We start from the raw sequence: 23,128 nt of genomic DNA, 5'->3' as shown, positions 1-23,128 counted from the left end.
TTCCTGCCGATCAAGGAAACCGATAGGATGGAAAAGTTAGCCCGACTGTATATTCGAGAAGTAGTTTCAAAACATGGAGTCCCAGTGTCCATCATTTCTGATAGAGATAGTCGGTTCACATCAAGGTTTTGGAGATCGTTACAAGGGGCTTTAGGTACTCGTCTTGACATGAGTACGGCATATCATCCTCAAACGGAAGGGCAAAGCGAGCGAACAATCCAGACATTGGAAGATATGCTACGCGCGTGCGCAATCGATTTCGAAGGAAGCTGGGATACTCATCTCCCATTGGTTGAATTTTCTTACAACAACAGCTATCACACAAGCATCAAGGCTGCGCCGTTCGAAGCTTTGTATGGGCGCAAGTGTAGATCCCCACTGTGCTGGGCTGAAGTGGGTGACAAGCAAATGACTGGTCCAGAATTGATCCAAGAAACAACAGACAAGATTTTTCAGATAAGGGATCGCCTTAAGACAGCGCGCGACAGACAGAAGAGCTACGCAGATGTGCGAAGGAAACCATTGGAATTTCAAGTAGGGGATAAAGTACTTTTGAAAGTCTCTCCATGGAAAGGAGTCCCCCGTTTCGGCAAGCGAGGAAAGTTGAATCCGCGCTTCATTGGACCATTCGAGATCCTGGAAAGGATCGGTCCGGTTGCTTATAAACTCCGTTTACCCGCCGAACTCAGTGGAGTTCATGATACGTTTCATGTGTCCAACCTCAAAAAGTGCTTATCTGACGAAACGTTGATTTTGCCGTTGGAAGAGATTCACATCGACAAACAGCTGCACTTCGTAGAAGAACCTATAGCAGTAACCGATTGGAAAGAACAAAAGTTACGCAGGAGCAAAATCAAGTTAGTAAAGGTTCAATGGAACTCGAGGCGTGGGCCTGAATTCACTTGGGAAAGAGAAGACCAAATACGCAAGAAATACCCACACCTCTTTCAGAGCATGGCTTCTGCCAGCAACGTCTCCTAAATTTCGGGACGAAATTCGTTTAACGAGGGGAGAATGTGACACCCGGTAAATTCCCAATCCCTTAAACTAAGTAATCAACCTAAATATTAGGTAATTATGTTATGTGCGCCCTGCGCGAGCGCGCCATGTTAGTCAGCGCGTGCATTTGTTATGTGCGCCCTGCGCGAGCGCGCCATGTTAGTCAGCGCGTGCATTTGTTATGTGCGCCCTGCGCGAGCGCGCCATGTTAGTCAGCTCGTGCATTTGTTATGTGCGCCCTGCGCGAGCGCACCATGTTAAGAACCAGCGTGAGCATATGTTATATGCGCCATGCGCGAATGTTTTGGCTTTATGTTTTCATGTAACTTAACGTTATGTTGTCTATGGGTTGACCATCCCGCATGATGCTAAGGCGGGTGCATCCTAAATCGTTCATGCGCGTGCGGAAGGGAACTAACCTCCCCGCATGGCGGGAACATTGAGAGCTAGTTTGTCCGAAGCTCCAAGATGGAATTGACTTCAACATGACTGATCACTATGTTGAAATACCAAGACCACCTGGAGAATCTGCAAATGAAACTCAATATCCCTAACTGCGAGAAGGTTACGCACCTACCCGCAGCAAAGAAATGTCCTTCACGCAGAAAGCTATGCGCACAAAGTGATGCGCACAGAACACTTAGTCTATTCTCCAGACATAAGGAGATTACTCCCGCCCAAAAGGAAACAGTAGCGTGTTTCAGAGATTTTCCACTCTTTACTGTACACTGACAAAAGTACCTGAAAAAGCACACTGTAACATGAAAAGTCAACTGTCAGCCACCCTATTCTCACCAACCCCAGACCTGCATGTCCTGTCCAAATCAAATCAAGATCTTTTATCCACTCCTCCACTTTTAAATAAACAATAAACAATAATAATTTCCATACTTTATCATCATTACACCTAGATATGAAAAGATTACAATCCCCTAAAGCAAGGGATTGTGTTCCCTTGAGTTTGCCTATAAATATGTAACCTAAATTATCACTCAAAACACACTTCAAAGAACTGCAAACTTGCACTAATCATCTCCCGAGCATCCGTTATTTTCGATTCCGTTCCAGTTACTAGGTAAGCCGAGGTTATAAACTTGAGATCTACTTTCCAAACCTTATATTCTCCTATTTCTTGATCTTAATATATATACTTCTTGTTATTTAATCGTATTCTAGACCTTCGATTCCGAGGCCAACACCAAGAAAACCCGAATCTCGATTAATCCCTTAACAAGAACCACAGGTGAGTCTCACAGCCCCTATTTTCACTGTTTTCACTATTTTTTAAACTGTTTTCGGGGCGAGGGACACGTACTTAAATAATGTTTTATCATGGTATACTTACAAGCTATGCAAGCGATTATGTGTTTAAGTTATGTTTCATGATGAGCAATGCAAACGGTTATCTAAGGTTTTCGATGTATGTGCGCTAGAACTCGAGTAAGTGATCACTTTACCATTGGAACTCTAAGGGTAGGGACTGCTGGTTTGATCCACCCACTCGTAGGGGTCGCACCTCTTTGCATGGACGAGTGCCTAGTATGGTCATGGGGCAGTACTATGGGTTTGAGCCCGCTCGTAGGGGTCGCACCTCTTTGCATGGACGAGCGCCTTGTTTTCCGGCACAACGTCCGCGCGTAACCCGCGGGACGGAATTATTGATTAGCTCGTAGTGGCAGCGCCACTTTGCATGGACGAGCACCTGTTCCTGAAACGTTCGCGCGTAACCCGCGGGACGGTATTACTTTAGCTCGTAGTGGCAGCGCCACTTTGCATAGACGAGCACAGTTCCCAGAAATGTTCGCGCGTAACCCGCGGAACGATTTTATCAGAATATGTTGATAGAACTATGTTTTACCAAGCATGTGTTTTAATGATGCTATCAGATTATGTTTCAGAATGATTTGTATCAAGATTAGGATGCAATACGATTTATCAAGTTACTAAAATTTGTGAACTCACTCAGTTTATACTGATTCAAATGTTTTTTTTACGTGTCTTTCAGGAGATAACTAGGTAGCGCATGGAGTCACACTTAGAGCACCTCACGCTGAACATCTAAAACTAGCTTTTTGGAAGATTTTAGTTCTATCCCTTCGATGCGCGTGGTTGTTCCCGTCGCGCATGGGGATATGGCGTGGAAATCTTCAACAGTTTTTATACTTGGATGTTTTTATGTAATTTTTAATCAATGTAATGTATTTGTATTAAACTTTTCATGCGCAATGAAAATCTTTGAATGTTTGCAATGGCCCGTGCTTAATTATCAATCCCCACTCGTGCGCGCCCGGCTGTTTCCGCCGCTCAGGGCCGGGTGTGACAAGCCTCCACCAAAATAGTCCCGAAAAGGTTAGAATTGACAGCCACCCGGTAAGCCTACAACTCGCAATTTAACGATTAATACGCGTGATATAAAGATCAATTAAGGTGTAAAAGACTTGGGGAATCATAGAACTAACCTTTAATTGATGTTTTATGATCAAACCTTGGCCGGAAAGAAGAAAATCGCGGAAGGGGGGGGGGGCTGTGGTTGTGCCGATCGGACAGCAAAGAGAGCGGGGTTAGGGTTTTTTTTGTTTTGTGTTATAATATAAAAAAGTTTCATCCTAGCCCCTCAAAATTGAAGTATATGGCAAGTTGGAAGAAAAGTTAAATGATTTAACATACCGGAATGACGAGAAGGTTTCCGAGAAACTTCGGTTAAATTCCGAGAGATGTACATACTCTACAAGCTCTAAATCATAAACCGAGAATTAACGGGTGTTACTTTAGAACAAAGATCTTGTATGATGTTGTTGTATTTCTTTTTTACCTGCGTTATAAATCAAGTGAAATGGAAATGTTGTATTTCTGTTTTCGAAAATATTGTATTATTTAATTGTAGCATGTCTGGAAAAGATAAGGCTGATGGAAATCCAACTGTCCAAGAAAATAATATAATAAAGAAAAGACAGTTGAAGAGAATATCAGGGCGATGCCTACCGAATATATATGTGGTATTCACGATTTAATAAAAGAAGCTATTAATCCACTCATTGAACTTATGAAAAATAATCCAAGCAAGAGTGCTTCGCATTCTAAAAGACCCAGTAAAAGTAGAAATGAAGCTGTTCAATCTAAACGAGATACAAAGAAAGAATCTGAAAAGAAAGAATCCGAAAGAAAGGAATCTGAGAAAGAAAAAGGGGAAATTACTCATAACTCAACCGCTAAAAACGATCTATGAGATAAAATGAAGAAATTAAAAATACAAGAGGGGTGTGATTTTAAAGTTTTCAAGGCTTATGGTCCTAAGGAGTTTTCCGGATATAAAGGTGCAATTGTAACCCTCCGTTGGTTGGAGGGAATAGAGTCGATAGTGATTATCAGTAAGTGTACCGAGAGGGAGAAGGTTCAATATGCCTCCCAAATGTTCAAGGGGCTTGTTGATATTAAGGGTAGGGAAAATTTATATAATCTGGAATGGAAAACGTTCAAGGAAATGATTCTGAAAAAGTTTTGTTCGATCCACGAGATGGATCAAATTCAAACCAAGTTGTGGAACCATAAAGTGGTAGGAACAAACCTCAAGGAGTATAACACAAAGTTCCTTGAGTATTGTAGAATTGTCTCGTATCTAACACCGGAATTCAACAAAGTGACTAGATATATTTACGGATTGCCGATTGAGATCCGTGATTTAGTCCGATGCCACATGCCATCAACAAATGAATTAGCCCCTGGAGTTGGCTGGATATCTGATGGACGGTATGATTCGAAACCGTGATGAAATAAAGAAGAATGAAGAAAAAAAGCCTGTTAGAGGAATGGTAAGGAAGATTGAAAAGAAGAAGGAGGGGACGTTTATGTATACTAGTCCGATTTACATGTCCATGTGGAAGAAGGCATTATGGAAAGTGCTTACGACCAGTCAATACTGTAACTTGTAACTTCTACAAGAAGCCTAGTCACACTAAAGTTGATTGCAAAAGAAAGATGGTGGTTTGTTTTGATTGTGGGGAGAAGGGGCATTTTAGTACTAAATGCCCGAAAAGGAAACCAGTGGTCACCACAGCTGGTGCTAGTGGAAGTGGTGCAAGGACAAAACGCAGGAAAGGAAATGCCCGCGTTTTCATGCTTGACACGCAGAAGGCTACGGATATACCGGACATGATCACCTGTACGTTTCCTATTAATAATGTTTATGCAAGAATATTGTTTGACTTAGGTGCTAACCAAAGCTTCACATATTATAAATTTTGTAGTCTATTAAATGCACCTTTAGTTAAATTGAATAATCATTACGAAGTTGAAACTGCCAATGATGAATTGATTAGAATAACTGAGGCCTTAGGTAATGCGACAATTTCCTTAGCCAATCATGGCATACCTGTACAATTATTACTTATGACCTTAGCCGGGTTTGATGCAGTTTTAGGTATGGATTGGTTATCAATAAACCTATCCGTATCTTATGTAATGATAAGCTAATTGAAATTCGAGCACCAAACAATAAAATCGTGCGTGTAACTGGAGACAAGGAAGCATGAAAAGTTGGAATAATTTCAAAGATAAAAGCCAGCCATTATTTAGGTAAAGGATGCCTTGCATTCATGGCCTATGTAACTAAGGCTATGGAACCGAAGAAAATGGAAGAAGTACCAGTTTTTTCGGAATTCAAAGATGTATTTCCTGATGAACTACCAGGAATTCCACCAGAAAGAGAGGTAGAATTTAAGATTGATCTAGTTCTAGGAACCTCACCGATAGCTAAGTCTCCTTATAGACTAGCACCCACTAAGATGAAAGAATTAAAGAAACAACTAGACGAGCTGTTAGAAAAAGGATTCATAATACCAAGTTCTTCACCGTGGGGAGCTCCGATATTATTTGTCAAGAAGAATGATGGTTCGATGAGAATGTGCATAGATTATTGTGAGCTGAACAAAGTTACAATTAAGAATAAATATATATCCGCAACCAAGAATCAACAATTTGCTTGATCAACTTCAAGGTGCAAGCTATTTTTCCAAAATTGATCTCAGATATGGATATAATTTGTTAAAGGTCCAAGAAGAAGATATACCAAAAACATCATTTAGAACGAGGTATGGACATTATGAGTTTACCGTCATGCCTTTTGGACTCACTAATGCTCCGGCAGCATTCATGGACATGATGAACCGAATTTGCAAACCATACCTTGATACTTTGTTATTGTGTTCATTGATGATATTCTTATATATTCCAAATCCAAAGAAGATCATCAAGCTCATCTAAAGGGTATATTGGAAACATTAAGAAATGAAAAGTTGTATGCAAAATTCTCTAAATGCGAATTTTGGTTGCCAGAGGTTCAATTTCTTGGTCACATTGTAAATGCAAAGGGAATTCAAGTTGACCCAGCTAAGATAGAAACTATTACTAAATGGGAGAAACCTAAGACATCAACTCAAGTGAGAAGTGTTCTAGGCCACACGGGATATTATCGAAGATTTATTCAAAATTTCTCTAGAATAGCTGTACCTTTAACTTCACTCACCCGAAAGTCTGTTAAATTTGAATGGGGACCAAAACAAGAAGAAGCATTTGAAATACTTATAGAGAAATTAACCAATGCACCGATCTTGGCTTTGCCTGAAGGTTAGGATAACTTTACCATATACTGTGATGCTTCGCACATAGGTATGGGATGTTTTTTGATGCAAGGAAAGAAAGTTATTGAATATGCCGTAAGACAACTAAAAGTTCATGAAAATAATTACACCACACATGATCTTGAATTAGGTGCTATAATCTTTGCATTAAAGTTATGACGACACTATCTGTATGGTGTTAAATTCATGATATATACTGCTCACAAAAGTTTGAAGCATATTTTTGAACAAAAAGAACTAAACATGAGACAAAGACATTGGATGGAGACTCTAAATGATTGTGTCTGTGAAATTGTCTACCAGGAAGGAAAAGCCAACGTTGTGGCAGATGCCTTAAGTAGGAAAGAACATGACAAACCCATATGAGTTCGAGCCCTTAGACTGGAACTTAAAGTATACTTGATCAATCAAATTAAAGAAGCTCAGAAGTTGGCACTAGAAAAAGAAAATATCAAAGCTGAAAAAGAAAATGGAACGATTGATCAATTAGTTAAAGGGCGACGATGAGATACTCAGATTAGGGAAAAGAATCTGGGTACCGATGGTTGGAGAATTAAGAGTTAAGATTCTTGAGGAAGCTCATAAGTCAAAATATATGATGCATCCAAGAAGTGATAAGATGTATCATAATTTGAAAAATGATTATTGGTGGACTGACATGAAAAAGGACATTGCCATATATGTTGCTAAGTGTTTAACGTGTTCCAAAGTGAAAGCTGAGCATCAAAAGCCATTGAGATTATTACAACAACCAGAAATCCTGTGGAAATGGGATATGATAACCATGGATTTTATTATGAAGTTGCCAAAGACTTCTCGAAAAAACGATGCAATCTGGGTTATCGTAGACAGGCTGACTTAATCCGCTCATTTCATTCCAATGCAAGAAACATTTAGTATGAATAAGCTAGCACAGCTATATGTTGAAAATATTGTATCTTTGCATGGTGTGCCATTGTCCATCATTTCGGATAGAGATAGTCATTTCACGTCAAAATTTTGGGCAAGTTTTCAAAAGGCTATAGGGACGCGATTAAACTTGAGTACCGCGTATCACCCACAAACTGACGGGCAAAGTGAACGTACTATCCAAATGTTGGAGGATATGCTTCGTGCATGTGTAATTGATCTAAGAGGTAGTTAGGTTACTCATTTACCGTCAATGGAATTTTTAAATAATATAAATGGCACCATTCGAAGCATTATACGGATGGAAATGAAGAACGCCCGTATGTTGGTCGGAAACTAGAGAAAACCAATTGTCAGGTCCTGAAGTCGTTCAGAAAGCCACTGATCAAGTAATACAAATACGAGAACTATTGAAAGCGGCAAGGGATAAACAGAAGAATTATGCTAATGTTCGCCGCAAACCTTTAGAATTTCAAGTAGGGGACAGAGTACTACTCAAAGTATCACCTTGGAAAGGTGTAGTACGATTTGGAAAGAAAGGAAAATTGAGTCCGTGATTCGTAGGACCATTCAAAATACTTGAAAGAATAGGACCTGTTGCATATCGATTGGAGTTTTCTAAAGAAATGAAAGGCGTAAATGATGTGTTTCATGTATCAAATTTACATAAGTGTTTAGCTGATGAAACTCTTGCAATGCCATTAAAAGATGTCGAGGTTAATGAAAAAATCAAGTTTGTGAAACAATCAATTCAAATTGAATATAGTATGATTAAGTTCCTCAAACGCAAACGACTCAAGTTAGTAAAGGTCCGTTGGGATTCAAGACGTGGACCTGAGTATACATGGGAATTCGAATCATAAATGAAAAGAAATTACCCACATTTATTTCAACAAATCTCGAGGACGAGATTATTCAAAAGTTTGGGAGGATGTAACATCTCGAGAATACCCTATTTAAGTTTTGGGCTAAAAATGACAATTCTAGAACTTAGAGGGTACAAAATAAAAAAGTTTGATTTTCTAGACTCTTCACGCTACGCGACTGGAAGATGATAGCCTACATCGCGCTACGTGAAGTAATTCATCAAAATCAAGAAAAAGGGGGTGTCGCGCTACGCGATGGCCAACGAAAAAGGGGGCGTCGCGCTACGCGATGACCACATTAAGTAATCGAATCCACGTGTCCAAACACATGTCAACACGTGGCAAGATTTTATGAATTGCGGCTCGCGCTACGCGATGACCAAAGAAAAACTCCATCGCGCTACGCGATGGAAGCCAAATCGTGCCTATAAAAGGGGAGCTACGGGTGTGAAGCCAAAGCATCCCAAAAACACCATTACTTTCACACACTTAGTATTGGGAAGCGTGCCCGATAGTCGTGACATTCTGAGACCCTGTTTTCTCAAAATTCGTGCAAAGAATTGGAGTTATGACGCCCTGTGGATCATTAAGCGAGTTAGAAGCAAGGTTCTGTCAATCAAGCCGTCACTCTGCCTTAGTATTAGCATTCTCGAGTACTCACTAAGGTAGGACCTAAGTTTAAGTTATTTCAGTCATATTATGATTAGCTTAGACTCAGTCAAGGCTATGGCCTTTAATCTTGAAAGTATTTTTAAAACATTCACAAAAGGTTTTCAATGAAACATTATTTCTATGAAGATAATGTTATATAAAATTATATTTTGACGGGCATGTAGTAACTGTAAGGGAGATATTATTAGTAGACTCTTCTTGCTTAAGGTAAGTAATTCGTATAAATCCCAATCAACCGCGGGACCCGTTTACTTACTTGAAGAATTTGCCAACGTGAAAGAACCTATTAAGCCAAAGCATGCTATATCAAATGTCACATAAATACAATCATGATTTCAAACATTCTCAAACCTAATCAAGGTTAAATCTAGACTTAAGGTCTGCAGTCTAATCAAGAAACACCATCGAGGTAATCATTCAAACCTATTTGTTTATAGTTTAATTATCATTTACAATCAAGAAGGTTTATCAATCAATCACATCAACGGTACAAGTGAATACGTTAAACCTTTACAAATAGTCAAAATATATTTATACTTTATGAGATAGACAGGTTGTGTGTCTTATAGAGTCAGTCAAATATTTACATGAGATTTCATGATCTCTAAAACGTTATAATACAAATTAGATAATAAAACAACTCAGACCACATACACATGTGTCTGGATCCAAACATAACTGTTCAGCCTAAACAGTCAAAGGCTACGTGACCGCAGGCTAACAGTCATATATATTTCTTTGGTATGGGCTACGTGGCTCGGAGAAATTGTGTGTGTGTAGGGCAGTGTTACAAATACCGGAAGTCTTTTTGCTGAGCAATGTCAAGAAAACTATATTTGTATTATAATTGTTATTTAAATGCTTTTAGAGTCAAACGATTCACCAGTACATAGCTGACGTATTTTATTCCCCATTGCAGGTAACTAAGTATTGATAATGTATGCAAAGATTAGAGTCGTCAAGGAGATAGAAGCTCACATTCTAGATGACTCAATTTTGATTAATTAAATCCTTGTAATATAGAAACAATATTTTGTAAACAATAACTTGGGTATTTAATTCCCAAGTAAATTTTCCAATGTAAATTAATATTATATCAACCCTTTTAAAGTCTTCCCCTAAAATTAACCATAAACTCTGATACATCTACAAAACAGATACCAACTATTGGTCACACGCCTAGACCCTGAGTCAAAGTGTGACACATAACTAAAATGCGCGTTCTTTTGATTTTCTTTTTAAATTATGATTTGTTAACCCTTAAATTGGACAAAATTGGATAAGGTGGCTTTCAACATTTCGTAAGACAAATTTTATACCATCTTACTTTAACCAGTTCAAGAGTTAAAAGTCATTGTTATAAAGAAATTCAAAAGTGCGTGCATTTTAGACAAGAAAAGTTAACTTCAATACGCCAAAATTAGGTTGAGGGACTCTTTTTTTTATTAAATAAGAAAGTATTTTGGTTTCTATAGCATTAACCCTAGGATAATATATAGAATTTAGCTATGTCTAGCATAGTTATATATAATAATATTTTATTATGTAATTACATATTTATCTATATCTATATTACATATAAAACATTTTAGATGGACATAATGATCATTTTGCAATTTTAAGATGTTGTTAAACTTCAATGACGAGACGTCGTTAAACTTAAATACCCCATATCACAGGCGTCATTACATGTATCTCCGACTCCTTCCCAATTATCATACGGGAACGTTTCAGTTGTAATCCCTAATCTGCATTTAATTCTTCAATCCTCTCTCACCAATCAGTATGTGCAATAAGTTATGGAGAGTCTGTTCTGTTCTGCAATCACTTGAAGAGCCGATCGTCCATTACCAGCCCATGATTGCTAAAAGTATAATTCGTCTCAGCCCACGAACCGCATCATCAAAGCCATGTACGCATTCTTCTCCAGTTATAGATTTTTTTTACCCATTTGAGGGTCTTCGGTTTCTAATTTGGTTTTTGGTTGTTATAGATTGTCAATTTCGTTTAATCTATAGCTTTTTGGTTTGTTGCTAAATCTCTAAATTTGACCTACTTAGGATTATTGTGATATGGATTGTTGCTGAAATTGAATGATAGCGCTGATGTGTATTGAATTACTTATCGGGGTATATAATTTGGTCCAAAACTTCATTGCATTTGCATCAAACCATGCTAAGTAGATATGTTACATGCTTGTCATCTTTTGGCTTCTGTTAGTTCACTATAAGTCACATAAATAAGAAGTATGTATAGATTAAAACTTTACATTTTGTTCTTGCAGTCTTTTGAGTTTTATATTTCAGAATTTTCAAAGAGACATTATTTTGTGGCGTTTAAAGATTTATTGTCATAGGTCCCAAACAAGTTGAGATAGGCAAGTTGTGATACCATTCGATTTTAGTTCAATTTTAAGAAATAAGCATAATATAAGCTTTTATGAATGCAATATTTAGGCAGGAACTAAATTGTCAGAAGATAGCAGATGCAATATTTAGTTCAATTTGATACATGTACCATTTGAAATACACCATCAAGAGCAGCAGTTAACTTTTCACGATCTTGTGTCTGTTGGATATAATCTGGATATTTCGGGTCGAGTACGGGTCAAGTTCAGTAGTTAATGGATCAAGTAGTGGTTGGATTAAGTCAAGCTAGAATAAAGGGTTTAACCCACGTTTATTTGTTAGGAGTTTGTTACTTTTTGTTTTGTTTGTTTTATTGTTACTAGAGTTAAAAGTCTTGGTCAATAGTAGTTAGTTTATACCAGTAAAATAGGAGAAAATGGAGTTAGGTGATGAATGGGTCTTTTGTTTAAGTTATGTACTTGCCTATATATATAAAGGCATGCTTTCATGTTGAATAATAACCTACACTTTCATCTTTCCTTCTTCTTTCTTTAACTTTTCTGCAACATATACTTTATCTTTTGCATTATTTCCTTTCCACGTTCACATACATAAGTTGTTCAAGTGTTTGGTGCTTGTAAACCTGGGGCCTGAACCAGCATTTGGTATCAGGTCCTAGAGCTCGTGTGAAGATGGAGAGGATTGCGGAGAAGACGAACGGTCTTTGTGAACCGAAGAAGGAAAAGATCGATCTGTGTGATCGAGCGAACCGGAGGAGACAAGAATGCCACCCTAATCTGTGAGATAAAGGGTGATCGAATCTGTGTGATTCGAATTGATATGACCTGTGTGAGTCGAAGAAGATGCTGTGTGAAGTTGAGCAAATTAAGACCCACGTGAATCTTTGTGATTTAAGGACAGTCTGTGTGAACATAAGAGAAGAAGAAGGAATCTCTGTGAATCCTTGAAGAAGAATTTGTGTTTTTCAACCAGTTGTGGAGAATCCAAAAGTTGTTTGAAGTTTTAAGAAGCCACGCGAGAAAGTTGTGTATCTGTGTGATACGACCCAAAGAAAAAGCTTGTGCATTTGTTTTGGAAGAGTAATTTGTAGCAGACGCGAAAGGACGAGATAACAGAAAAGGGCGGTTCAAGTGCGATTGTTCCGGCGAGTAACCAAAGCAGCATCCCGTTACAATGTCCGAAGTTATCGACAACCAACTATACGAGTTGGTCAATCATGGTGGAATCGATCCTACAAGCATATGGTTTGTGGGACACGATCGACCCCGTAACAGGAGCGTCCGTTGACGATAAGAAGAACTTGATGGTAAGAGCATTTGTGTTTCAAACCATACCCCAATATGTGTTACTTCAAGTGGCGAAGCACAAAAACGCAAAGGACGTGTGGGAGGCGATTCGTGTACGATTTTTGGGAGCCGACAGAGTTCAGAAGGCAAGGCTTCATACTCTTAGAACCGAGCTAGAGTTGTTGAAGATGAAAGAAAATGAGACGGTTGATGAGTTTTCGGGCAAACTAAGTGAGATTGCTACAAAGTTCAAGAGTCTCGGGTTTAACTTGGAGGATGAGGTTGTGGTAAGAAAGTTGTTAACTTCTGTTCCTAAAAAGTTTTTGTAGATTGTTGCTTCGATTGAGCAATATTCGGAGTTAGAAAACATGTCAATTGAGGAAGCGGTGGGTAGGTTAAAGGTCTATGAAGATAGGATTAAAGTTCGTGATGAGGAAGATAATGATCAAGAAAAGTTGTTGCTGACAAGGGAAGAGTGGGAAGAGAGAACAAGGCGTGGTGATTTTGATAGACAAGGACGAGGTCACGGTCAAGGTAGAGGTCGGGGAAGTGTTGGTAGAGGTCGAGGTGGCCGGTTCCAACCTAATGAAGATCGTAAGGAACAAAGTACGAGTCAAGATAAAAAGCACATTAAATGCTACAATTGTCAAGAGTATGACCATTATGCGTGGGAGTGCCCGAAGAATGAACCGAATGAAGAAGCTCTCAATTTAGCCCAAGATGATGATGACTTGTCTGCTTTATTATGAAGATACTAACGAATCGAAACATCAAGATTAAGGGGGTGATTGTTGGATATAATCTGGATGTTTCGGGTCGGTTTGGGTTGAGTACGAGTCAAGTTCAGTAGTTAATGGGTCAAGTAGTGGTTGGATTAAGTCAAGCTAGAGTAAAGGGTTTAACCCACGTTTATTTGTTAGGAGTTTGTACTTTTTGTTTTGTTTGTTTTATTGTTACTAGAGTTAAAAGTCTTGGTCAATAGTAGTTAGTTTTAACCAGTCAAATAGGAGAAAGTGGAGTTAGGTGATGAATGTGTCTTTTGTTTACATTATGTGCTTGCCTATATAAAGGCATGCTTTCATGTTGAATAATAACCTACACTTTCATCTTTCCTTCTTCTTTCTTTAACTTTTTTGCAATATATACTTTATCTTTTGCATTATTTCCTTTCCACATTCACATACATAAGTTGTTCAAGTGTTTGTAAATTTGGGGCCTGAACCAACAGAGTCCAGATTGAAAAAGAACACAAAAATTTACTAAAATCTTCTAGAGCACAGGTTCGGAGTAAATTTTGTATATTTCTTTAAAAGATTATATTATTATTTATTTCATTGCACCTTTTTTACTACAAAGTTACTTTTGTAATGGGAGATCCCCTTGAAAATGGTAATGGGAGATCCCCTTGAAAATGCAAGACATTTTGCTCAACGTAATGACATAATCCGAGAATCAATGGAAGCACAGGTGTTTAATTTGTAAATTACAATTTTTTCAATATTACTTTTGCTCGATATTTAATATTATAAAGTGATAGGTTATTGAAGTTTAAGACAAGCAAATGTTATAGATGGAAGTGGAAATCTTGGCTAATTTTCAAGGTTTGAAGCAGTGGAAGCAAAGTTGCAAGATTCAAAGTCAAACGTGGCTATAATGGGGAAGAAAGTTGCATCAGGATGGCTGCATTTACAGAATTTGTGAAAGCAAAAAACTAATGATTGCTCGTGATTTTTGGTTCTTATGATGCCAAGAAACTGTTACAGATGCTTGATGAGTTTAATTAACTGGGGCAACGAGGATTTGATACCACCTACATGGTTGTAACTCAAACTGATCCTTTTGACCCATTTAATTTAATTTACACGTTTTCCTGAATTTACTACAACAGATTTCTATAATGAAGTCAACATGATAGCAGTATTCAACACAAAATCTGTGCAGGGTGTTAGATTGCTTCAGCTCCCGAAAGTATTCTTATTTATAAATACCTACTTATTTATGAATATCTACTTATGTTAGCCTCGACCACTTCATTTTTGGTAATTTTAATATTGTCAATCATTATGTTTCTTTTGAAAGTTTGTCATCTTATTTCAAAAATTTTTAACTTTTAATATTTTGTATTACATGTAATGAATTTGTAAATTTCTGCGTATGCCATAAAGGAATCAAGTTAAACTGGGAAAAAAGATATAATATCATTACTGGTACAGATAAACGCCTTGTGGCTTGTTCACCTTCATGAAAATACCAAATGTTGGATTATTTACATGGATATTAAAGCTACAATATCTATTAGACTTGAAATTTCATGCTAAAATAGCTTATTTTTGGGTCGGCCCAATCTTTCCAAGATGATAAGAGCCACATTAACACCCTGATTGCAGGAAAATTGTAAGTTTTAAAAGTTATAAAAGTTTTAAATTATGAGTTAATATTTTTAATTGTTTTGTGATCTCGACGGAGGATATATGGCTAAAGAGTACCTAGCCCATGGCGGTTGACCGAAAACGCATATGTTTATAGTTTTGGAGGTGGTCACTGGCATATAAAATAATAAAGCAAAAACACAAAATATACGCACAAGTTAGTTGCTATCGTAAGTATAACACTTTTTTCCTTAATTTTATTGGAATGTTGTATGCATCAGTCACTTACATTCAAAACCCAATACTACTCGTATAGAATTTTCTTTAGAAAAATTATTCAAAAATTGTTGCGACACTAACCTTAAATAGCCTTTTTGTAGTGTTGTTCATGTTTAGGTGCGGTATGGCCAAACCGGTCGGGTTGGGTGGGCCAGGCAGACCAATTCGTTTTTACCGATTTGATCATTAGCTTGTACTTGATTTTTAAAATGATAAAAATGGTTCATGAAGACAAAATTTGTGAAAAGGAATTTATAAATAATAGCCAATTTTAAGTTCCAAAGTGAAATGAAAAGGAAAATGAAACGTGCGCTTTGGCACAGTATAGACTTTATAAAATGAAAGGAAAATGTCTTGCTATCACTATCAACTTTATTTGACTAGATTAAGGGGTGCATTCGCCATTTAACAATTTCCCACCAGTTTTTGATCAAAACTGGCATGAACGAAACTAATACGAGAATAGTAATCATTCTGTGTTATTTACGTTTGAAACAGGTATCGAATCATTTCCAGCAAAATAGCACGGAATCTTCAACCCGAACTTAATCGTAACACCAATTACCAAAAAAAAGGCTACACAAGCTATACAAGTAAGTTTGCACTCAAGAAGACCCGTCATTAAGACCGTTAATGCCTGCAGTGTTAAAAATGCTAGCAAAAGATGATGAACACTTACCTTCCCCTTCTAACCCCCTTTTATGGATGAGAATGCCATGGAACTCAATGAGATCACACAAAACTTACATCACTACTGTTACTTTAGCAGTCATTTCTATAATTCTATCCTAGGTAATTAACCCTGGTTAATTTCTAAATCAACTATTTGTGGTTCAGAAGCAAATGCCAACTATGAGATTGAGATCTTTTTATATGGAAGAAGGAACTTCCCTTTTTATTTTATTATTTTTTCAAGTTATCTAGAGACTGAAGTTTTGATTTATTTACATTTGTTAACAATAGTTGTGTACAAGATTTGTTCAAAGGGTAGTCACCTTGTTTTGAGATTCATGCAAAGCCGTAGTGACACAAGCTTTTCAAGCCATAAAGTTGAACCAGTTATAGTTCATTTTGATTATTATTTTGGTATTAGTTCCTATGTACACGTCGTGAAGAGCGGGGCTTACCCTATATTTATGAGGTTTCACCGCCAGTGACCTATTCAACTTTTCTCACCTTCCATTACATTTTTCGGCCGGTGACCTATTCAGTTGTTTTCACCTTCAGTTACATTAGTTAGTTGCCAAAGAAGGTACTAATGCATACAACTGTAAAAGCAATTATAAAGACTTAAAAAGAGTTGAAATATAAGACTTTGACGGATTTAGTTATTTTCTTTAAAATCTTTACACGCCATGTGTAGTTTACTTTCAATCAAAAAGCAACATAGTCAAAGTATATATGCATTTCGCATTATATATATTTCATAAAATATAATACAAGGAGCAAGCAAGATTAAGTGACAACATTAGTTTACTAACTTTATATTTTATATTATGTTTAATTACAGTAAATAGGCATTATAAGTTTTGATAAAAAAAAATGGTTTTTCAGTACCATAATTTAGTTTTAAAAGCCGCATATCGCAATTTAAACCCATATTTTCTGTATAGTTTTAATCGAAACCAAAGACTTCAGAACTTTTGTTTTTTAAACCAAAGATCTTAAAAGCTACATACCCAATGTTGGCACCATAACCAACCGAATTCTCGTTTCAACCCCGCCGCAATGCGCGGACACTCTTACTAGTTATACTAAATAAAAGTTAGTATTTATATTGAAAATAGGCTCATTTAGGTACAAGAGCCTAGTCAAGTTCGTTGTATGAAGCTGAGGCTCAAGCTCATGTATTTAATGAGCTTCCATTTAGGCTCATGCTTGAGCTCATTTAAGGTCAGCTCAACTCGAGCTTGTAGCTCGAGTAGCTCAAGTGCGGCTAGGGTTGTTTACGCTCCTAGTCAAGTGTCATTATGGTGATGCGGTGGCCTTTTTCTTAGTGTTGGCATAACATGTCAAACAAGACACGATAACTAATCGTGTCATTATTTCCAAACACGAACACGAACATGCTTAGAAACAGGTTAACACAAAACGACCTATTCAGGAACAAGTTTAAAGACACGATAAATAGTACATATATCTTAAGACAAAATTGCTGAAACTTCATAAAAGTGTTAATAAATACACGTATACATAACCTCAATTTGATAATCCTTAGCATATATGAAACAAATCCATAAATTTTTTCATTAATACCTAACTTACTTTAATAAAATGTAAAAATATTTAAATTAAAAATTTAAATAGGTTATTCCTAGGTTACTAACAGGTTAGTATGTGTTTAACCTGTTAAGAAAGGAATTTAAACAGGTCTTAAACATGTCGACCTGTTTAAGACACGAAACTTGTTAAGCTCAAACCCAAATCTGTAAATATCCGTCGTGTCTTGTTAATAGGTCCGTGTCAGAAATTGTCAGCCCTAGTTTTGCTATTTAAAGGTAAAGTGAAAGAAAATGTGTTACGGAATTATCAAATTAGGTAGCGGTTGGGGATTATAGTAGTTATGTAATAACTCGCCGATTGCATTTAAGTAATATTGTTCAAAATGTTCTTGTTTGCCATTTATGAATTGCTATATATGCTGAACATATTATTCATCTCCTCCATCAACTAAAAAATCTCAATTTTCTCACCACAAAGTATTCATCTCCTCCATTAAATCAAAATCCCAATTTTCTCAATACAATGTCAAACGTTTCCTTTCCACCGGAAGTGCTAGAAAATATTTTCTCTCACTTATCCGTGAAATCTCTGCTCCAATATAGATCTGTTTCCAAATCATTACGTGCCATAATCGATAGCCCTTACTTTATCAATCTTCATTCGCAACAATCCATGAAAACCAACAAAGCTCTTGCTTATTTTAGAGGCGTTGGTTTCTCAACTTTCATATGTTCCTTACATATGGATCTGAATCCATCATGTGTTAAGTTGGAAACTCCTTTTAATATAGCTGATTTCCCTCAAATCATCGGCTCTTGCAATGGCTTGATTGGTTTTTCTACTGGGAAAATTAATAGGGAAATTTTATTTTGGAACCCGTCAACTAGAAAACATAAATCAATACCAACACCAATACACGATCCACATATTGTCAGGGACCAACTAGGCTATGATCACGTAAATGACGACTACAAGGTGCTTAGATTGTCAATGGTTAGTGTGCCAGCCGGAGATTTTAAGTTTACTGTTTACAGTATGAGATTGAACGCGTGGCGGTTAGTGGAGCATGATCTTCCAACAATTTGATCCCTGTGTATTGTAGTGGTCAAGCTATGTGTTGTCGTAGTCAAGCTGTGTGTGTAAGTGGCATGATCAACTATCTTGTAAATCGACGTTCCGGTCCAGGTTTGGATTGCGTGATAGTTGCTTTTGAGCTTGCTAGTCAAAGCTTTCATTTGGTGTCACTTCCCGAGTGTAGTAATAATTATAAGGCTGTACATTTGGCTTTATTAGGAGGGTGTCTTTGTGTGGTTGGTAATATAGGGATGTACAGTGTGGATGTTTGGGTGATGGGAGAATATGGTGTGAAGGAATCATGGAACAAGTTGGTTGCATGGACACTGGCGGGTAGTGCGAGACATTATAATGCGTATGTAGAACCGATCATCTATTTAAAAAATGGCCGGGAAGTGCTTTTTAAAGTTAACCAACAACATTTCGTGATTTATGATGTTGAAGACAAGGAAGCTAAAGAAACGTGGTTGTGTAATCCGTGTTGTTTGTGCACATTTGTTTATTCGGAGAGCCTTGTTTAGAAACGAGCAAGTAGTTTTAAGTGAAAAATGATATGCTATTAGTTTTGTTTTTCTTTTTTTCTTTTTTCTTTTTGATGCACAAATTATACATCTTAATTGAAATCTTAGAATCTGCTTGAATTTATGGTAAATGATGAGAGTTCTTGTTATTATTGTTGCTAGATGTTGCATATGGAGGATTTGACTCATTAGCATACAAATAGCTCAGACTCGAGCTTGTTTAAGCTGGACTTTACTCAAGCCTTTAGCAACCCAATCTAGAGTAGCTCATAAGTGGCTTTTACAGTTTACACCCCTAGTTGGGTGTCGTCATGAATGTAGCAGTAGTCTTTGACTTTTTATAAGTAGAAAAACATTTCCATTACGCAATTATGAATTTAATGGAGTTGGTTGTGGATTTCAGTAATTATGTATAACTCAAAGAAGTTCAACAATCTTATCCCCCCCCCCCCCCCGACCATATTTGAATTTTTGTAACTTCCTGATTTGTAATATCTTGTAATTACTTCTCCATGATTTGTAACATCTTGTAATCACTTGTCTTTATTTCCCTTGATCTTAGGCCTAATATTATGCCTTGATCTTTTCTTATTCTCTAGTATATGTAACCTCATATTGTAATTGAATAATCAAGTAAATTGACCATCTTCTCATACCGTATCATACACCAGGTTTACATAAAACTCTATATCCCTCACTTCCTTTCTGGCAAGTCTTTCTTCCTCGACCACCATGTCCACTTCAAGTTTTGACAACTCCTCTATTGTTGGTACCGTCCCACTAAAAACAACATCATCCCTCACCCTTGTCACCCTACCCTCCTCACTTAAACTAACCGCCACCAATTATCTATCCTGGAAGACTCAGATTGAAGCTCTCCTATATGGCTTAGATTTGTTTAAATAAATTGACGGGTCCTACACCTTCTGCCGATGGAACTCCACATGCGGATTATAATGCATGGTTCCGTCAAGACCGTTTACTATACGGTGCGCTAGTCGGGAGCCTCTCCCTATCTCTTGTTTCTCTAATTTCTAATGCTTCATCATCCTTTAAGGCTTGGAAAATACTCTCCGACACCTATGCCTCCGCCTCTCGAGGCCACATCAAACAACTCTGACATCGCCTCAAACAAACCACAAAGGGCCCAAATCAAACTGTTACTGATTTTATGCCATCGATTAAGGCTATTGGTGATGAACTTTCTATTCTGGGCAAACCACTCAACCATGAAGATGTTACTGATGCAATCTTAAATGGTCTAGATCAAAAATCATACAAAGGTCCAATCGAAGCTGTACACAATAGAGACACACCCATTTCTTTTCATGAACTTAATGAAAAACTTATTAACCATGAGTTAACTCTTGCTCAACAAAACCCACCCATATCCAACATACACCAGCCCATTAGGGCTTTTGTAGCTTATACCAGTCACGCCTCCAAACCTTGGCAAAATAAAAACCAAGCCACCAACTACCACAATAATGATGAAATACTTCCCACCCCGAACCAATCATCACCTCGTCCATTTTTGGGAAAATGCCAATTCTATTTTAAACATGGGCATTCTTTAACTTCTTGTTACACTTTCAAGAAACAATATCCCCAAGTCGCCCTGCCATCCCTTCCAAAAATCAAATAATACCAAACCTCAGGCTTACATGATGGGTGTCTCGAATCCTAATAATACCCCTTGGATTTTTCATAGTGGTGCATCCCACCATATCACAAATGATATTAATTCCTTATCCCTACATACACCCTATGATGGAACCGATGAATTTGTCGTCGGTGATGGTTCATCTTTGACTATTACTCATGTTGGCTCATTAAAGATTAATTTCCCAAATACCTTTTTTACTCTAAAAAAATGTTCTTTGTGTCCCATCCATATCTAAAAACATTATTTCTATTTCTAGTTTATGCATTGACAATCACATACTAATGCAATTTTTTTCTTTTCATTTTCTTATCAAGGATTGCAACACCAATCAAATTCTTCACCGGGGAGTGGCTAGTCGTGGGATATATGAACTTCGTTCAACATCACCACCTTCTCTATTTTATGCGCATTCCAATAAGTCAATTTCTTGGCACCATCGTCTTAGACATCCTCATCTCCAAGTTTTAAAATTTTTATCTTCTATTGTTCCCAATATTAAGTTTCAAACACTAGTTGTAATTCTTGTTGCATTAATAAAAGTCACAAATTACCTTTTCACAGTTCTTCTTTTACAACCAACAAACCTCTACAATTGATATTTTCCGATGTCTGGACTTCTCCAATTTTATCAATTGATGGCTATAAATATTATATCATATTTGTGGACCATTTTACCAAACACATTTGGATCTATCCTTTAAAACATAAATCCAACTCCCTCACCACCTTCATTCGTTTTCAACGTCTTGTCGAAAACTACTTTCAAACAAAAGTAAAACAATTATTTTCTGACAATGGTGGTGAATATATTAAACTTGCTTCTCACTTATCCTCTTGCGGTATCTCTCATCTTACTTCTCCACCCCATACCCCCCGAACACAACGGCTATGCTGAACAACGACATCATCACATAGTTGAAACCGGTATCACCCTCCTCTCTCATGCCAGCATACCCTTAAAATTTTGGCCATTTGCTTTTACCACCGCAACTTACTTAATCAATCACCTACCCACCTCTACTCTTAACATTGATTCCCCTTATTTCCGTCTTTTTAAAAAACTTCCCAATTATGACAAATTAAGGAATTTTGGTTGTCTAGCATACCCTTGGCTTCGTCCCTACTCAAATCATAAACTTCAATCTCGATCTAAACCTTGTATCTTTATAGGATATTCTTCCTCTCAAAGTGCCTATCATCTACTTGATCCTCTCACAAATAAAATCTATACTTCACGACATGTTCATTTTGTGGAAACAAATTTTCCTTACTCCACCTTAACTCACACTACACCCACACCCACACCCGATCCTAACTCTTGGCTAAAAATAACCCTTATTCCCCAAGCACTTAGTGACAATAATCTTTCCCATACTTCTGCACAACCGACCCAAACTCACAGCCTACAATCCACTCCTTCCCCATCCACTACCTCCTCACATGCCACCATCCCTACATCCTTTCGGCCCAAAATCAAAACCCAAGTTCTTTACAAAACACCTCCAACCCAAATGAAACGCATACACACAACCAAACTATTCCGAACCCTCTCTAGTAACTCAAAGGGAAATGGGAAACCCAACCCACCCGCAAACCGAACTCCAAATATCATAACAATGATTTTGTTCTCTATCACTCAATTGTTCAACCATTTCCTGAACCATCGAATATTACCCGAGCTTTGAAACAACCTCAATGGAGAAAAGCAATGCAAGATGAACATGAGGCTCTCCTTCGTAACCAAACATGGACCTTTGTTCCACGTGAATCTGTTCCTAATCTTGTAGGTTGTAAATGGGTGTTTCGCACAAAATTTAAACCTGACGGTTCGGTTGACCGTTTAAAAGCACGTTTAGTTGCAAAAGGATTTAACCAAAGACCAGGAATCGATTACATTGAGACTTTTAGTTTGGTTGTTAAACCTACTTCTCTTCGCCTAATTCTTGCTTTAGCCTCCTCCAACAATTGGTGTTAACGTTAACTTGACATAAACAATGCATTTCTTCAAGGCACTCTCCTCGAATCTGTTTACATGTCTCAACCACCCGGGTTTGTTGACTCGTCTCTCCCGAATCATGTTTGTAAATTAAACAAGGCTATTTATGGTCTTCGACAAGCTTCTCGAGCTTGGTATGACGAACTTACATCTGTTCTCATATCAAATCATTTTAAACCTACTATTTCCGATCCTTCTCTTTTCATTCACCGCTCTACACATTCCCCTATTTACATTCTCGTTTATGTCGATGATATTATCAT

The 23,128-nt window shown here is 37.4% G+C and overlaps 3 protein-coding genes across 3 annotated transcripts; all 3 read left to right on the top strand.

Annotated features, from left to right (window-relative positions):
* Positions 1 to 12,667: 12,667 nt before the first annotated feature.
* Positions 12,668 to 13,486, top strand: LOC143602651 (uncharacterized). The gene is made up of 2 exons (XM_077079689.1): positions 12,668 to 13,024; positions 13,067 to 13,486. Exons 1-2 carry the CDS (start codon positions 12,668 to 12,670, stop codon positions 13,484 to 13,486), a joined length of 777 nt encoding a protein of 258 aa, XP_076935804.1.
* A 4,644-nt stretch (positions 13,487 to 18,130) lies between these two features.
* On the top strand, positions 18,131 to 18,694 carry LOC143602650 (F-box protein At4g22390-like). Its single transcript, XM_077079688.1, has one exon. It carries the CDS (start codon positions 18,131 to 18,133, stop codon positions 18,692 to 18,694), a length of 564 nt encoding a protein of 187 aa, XP_076935803.1.
* Positions 18,695 to 18,720: 26 nt separating this feature from the next.
* Positions 18,721 to 19,203, top strand: LOC143602649 (F-box protein CPR1-like). The gene has a single exon (XM_077079687.1). The coding sequence runs from the start codon at positions 18,721 to 18,723 to the stop codon at positions 19,201 to 19,203; it is 483 nt and encodes a 160-aa protein (XP_076935802.1).
* Positions 19,204 to 23,128: the final 3,925 nt, after the last annotated feature.

Source organism: Bidens hawaiensis, unplaced genomic scaffold (genome assembly GCF_021521415.1).
Source record: "Bidens hawaiensis isolate Kalapana, Puna unplaced genomic scaffold, B.hawaiensis_p1.1 tig00059288_1, whole genome shotgun sequence".
NCBI lineage: Eukaryota > Viridiplantae > Streptophyta > Magnoliopsida > Asterales > Asteraceae > Bidens > Bidens hawaiensis.
The sequence above is the reverse complement of the archived record's forward strand: the minus strand, read 5'-3'. Positions and strand labels throughout refer to the sequence as shown.

Coding starts and splice junctions, on each gene's coding strand:
- LOC143602650 (XM_077079688.1), top strand. CDS start 18,131: ATGTCAAACGTTTCCTTTCCACCGGAAGTGCTAGAAAATATTTTCTCT.
- LOC143602649 (XM_077079687.1), top strand. CDS start 18,721: ATGTGTTGTCGTAGTCAAGCTGTGTGTGTAAGTGGCATGATCAACTAT.
- LOC143602651 (XM_077079689.1), top strand. CDS start 12,668: ATGGTGGAATCGATCCTACAAGCATATGGTTTGTGGGACACGATCGAC. Junction 13,025..13,066: donor ACTTGGAGGATGAGGTTGTG/GTAAGAAAGTTG, acceptor AAGTTTTTGTAG/ATTGTTGCTTCGATTGAGCA.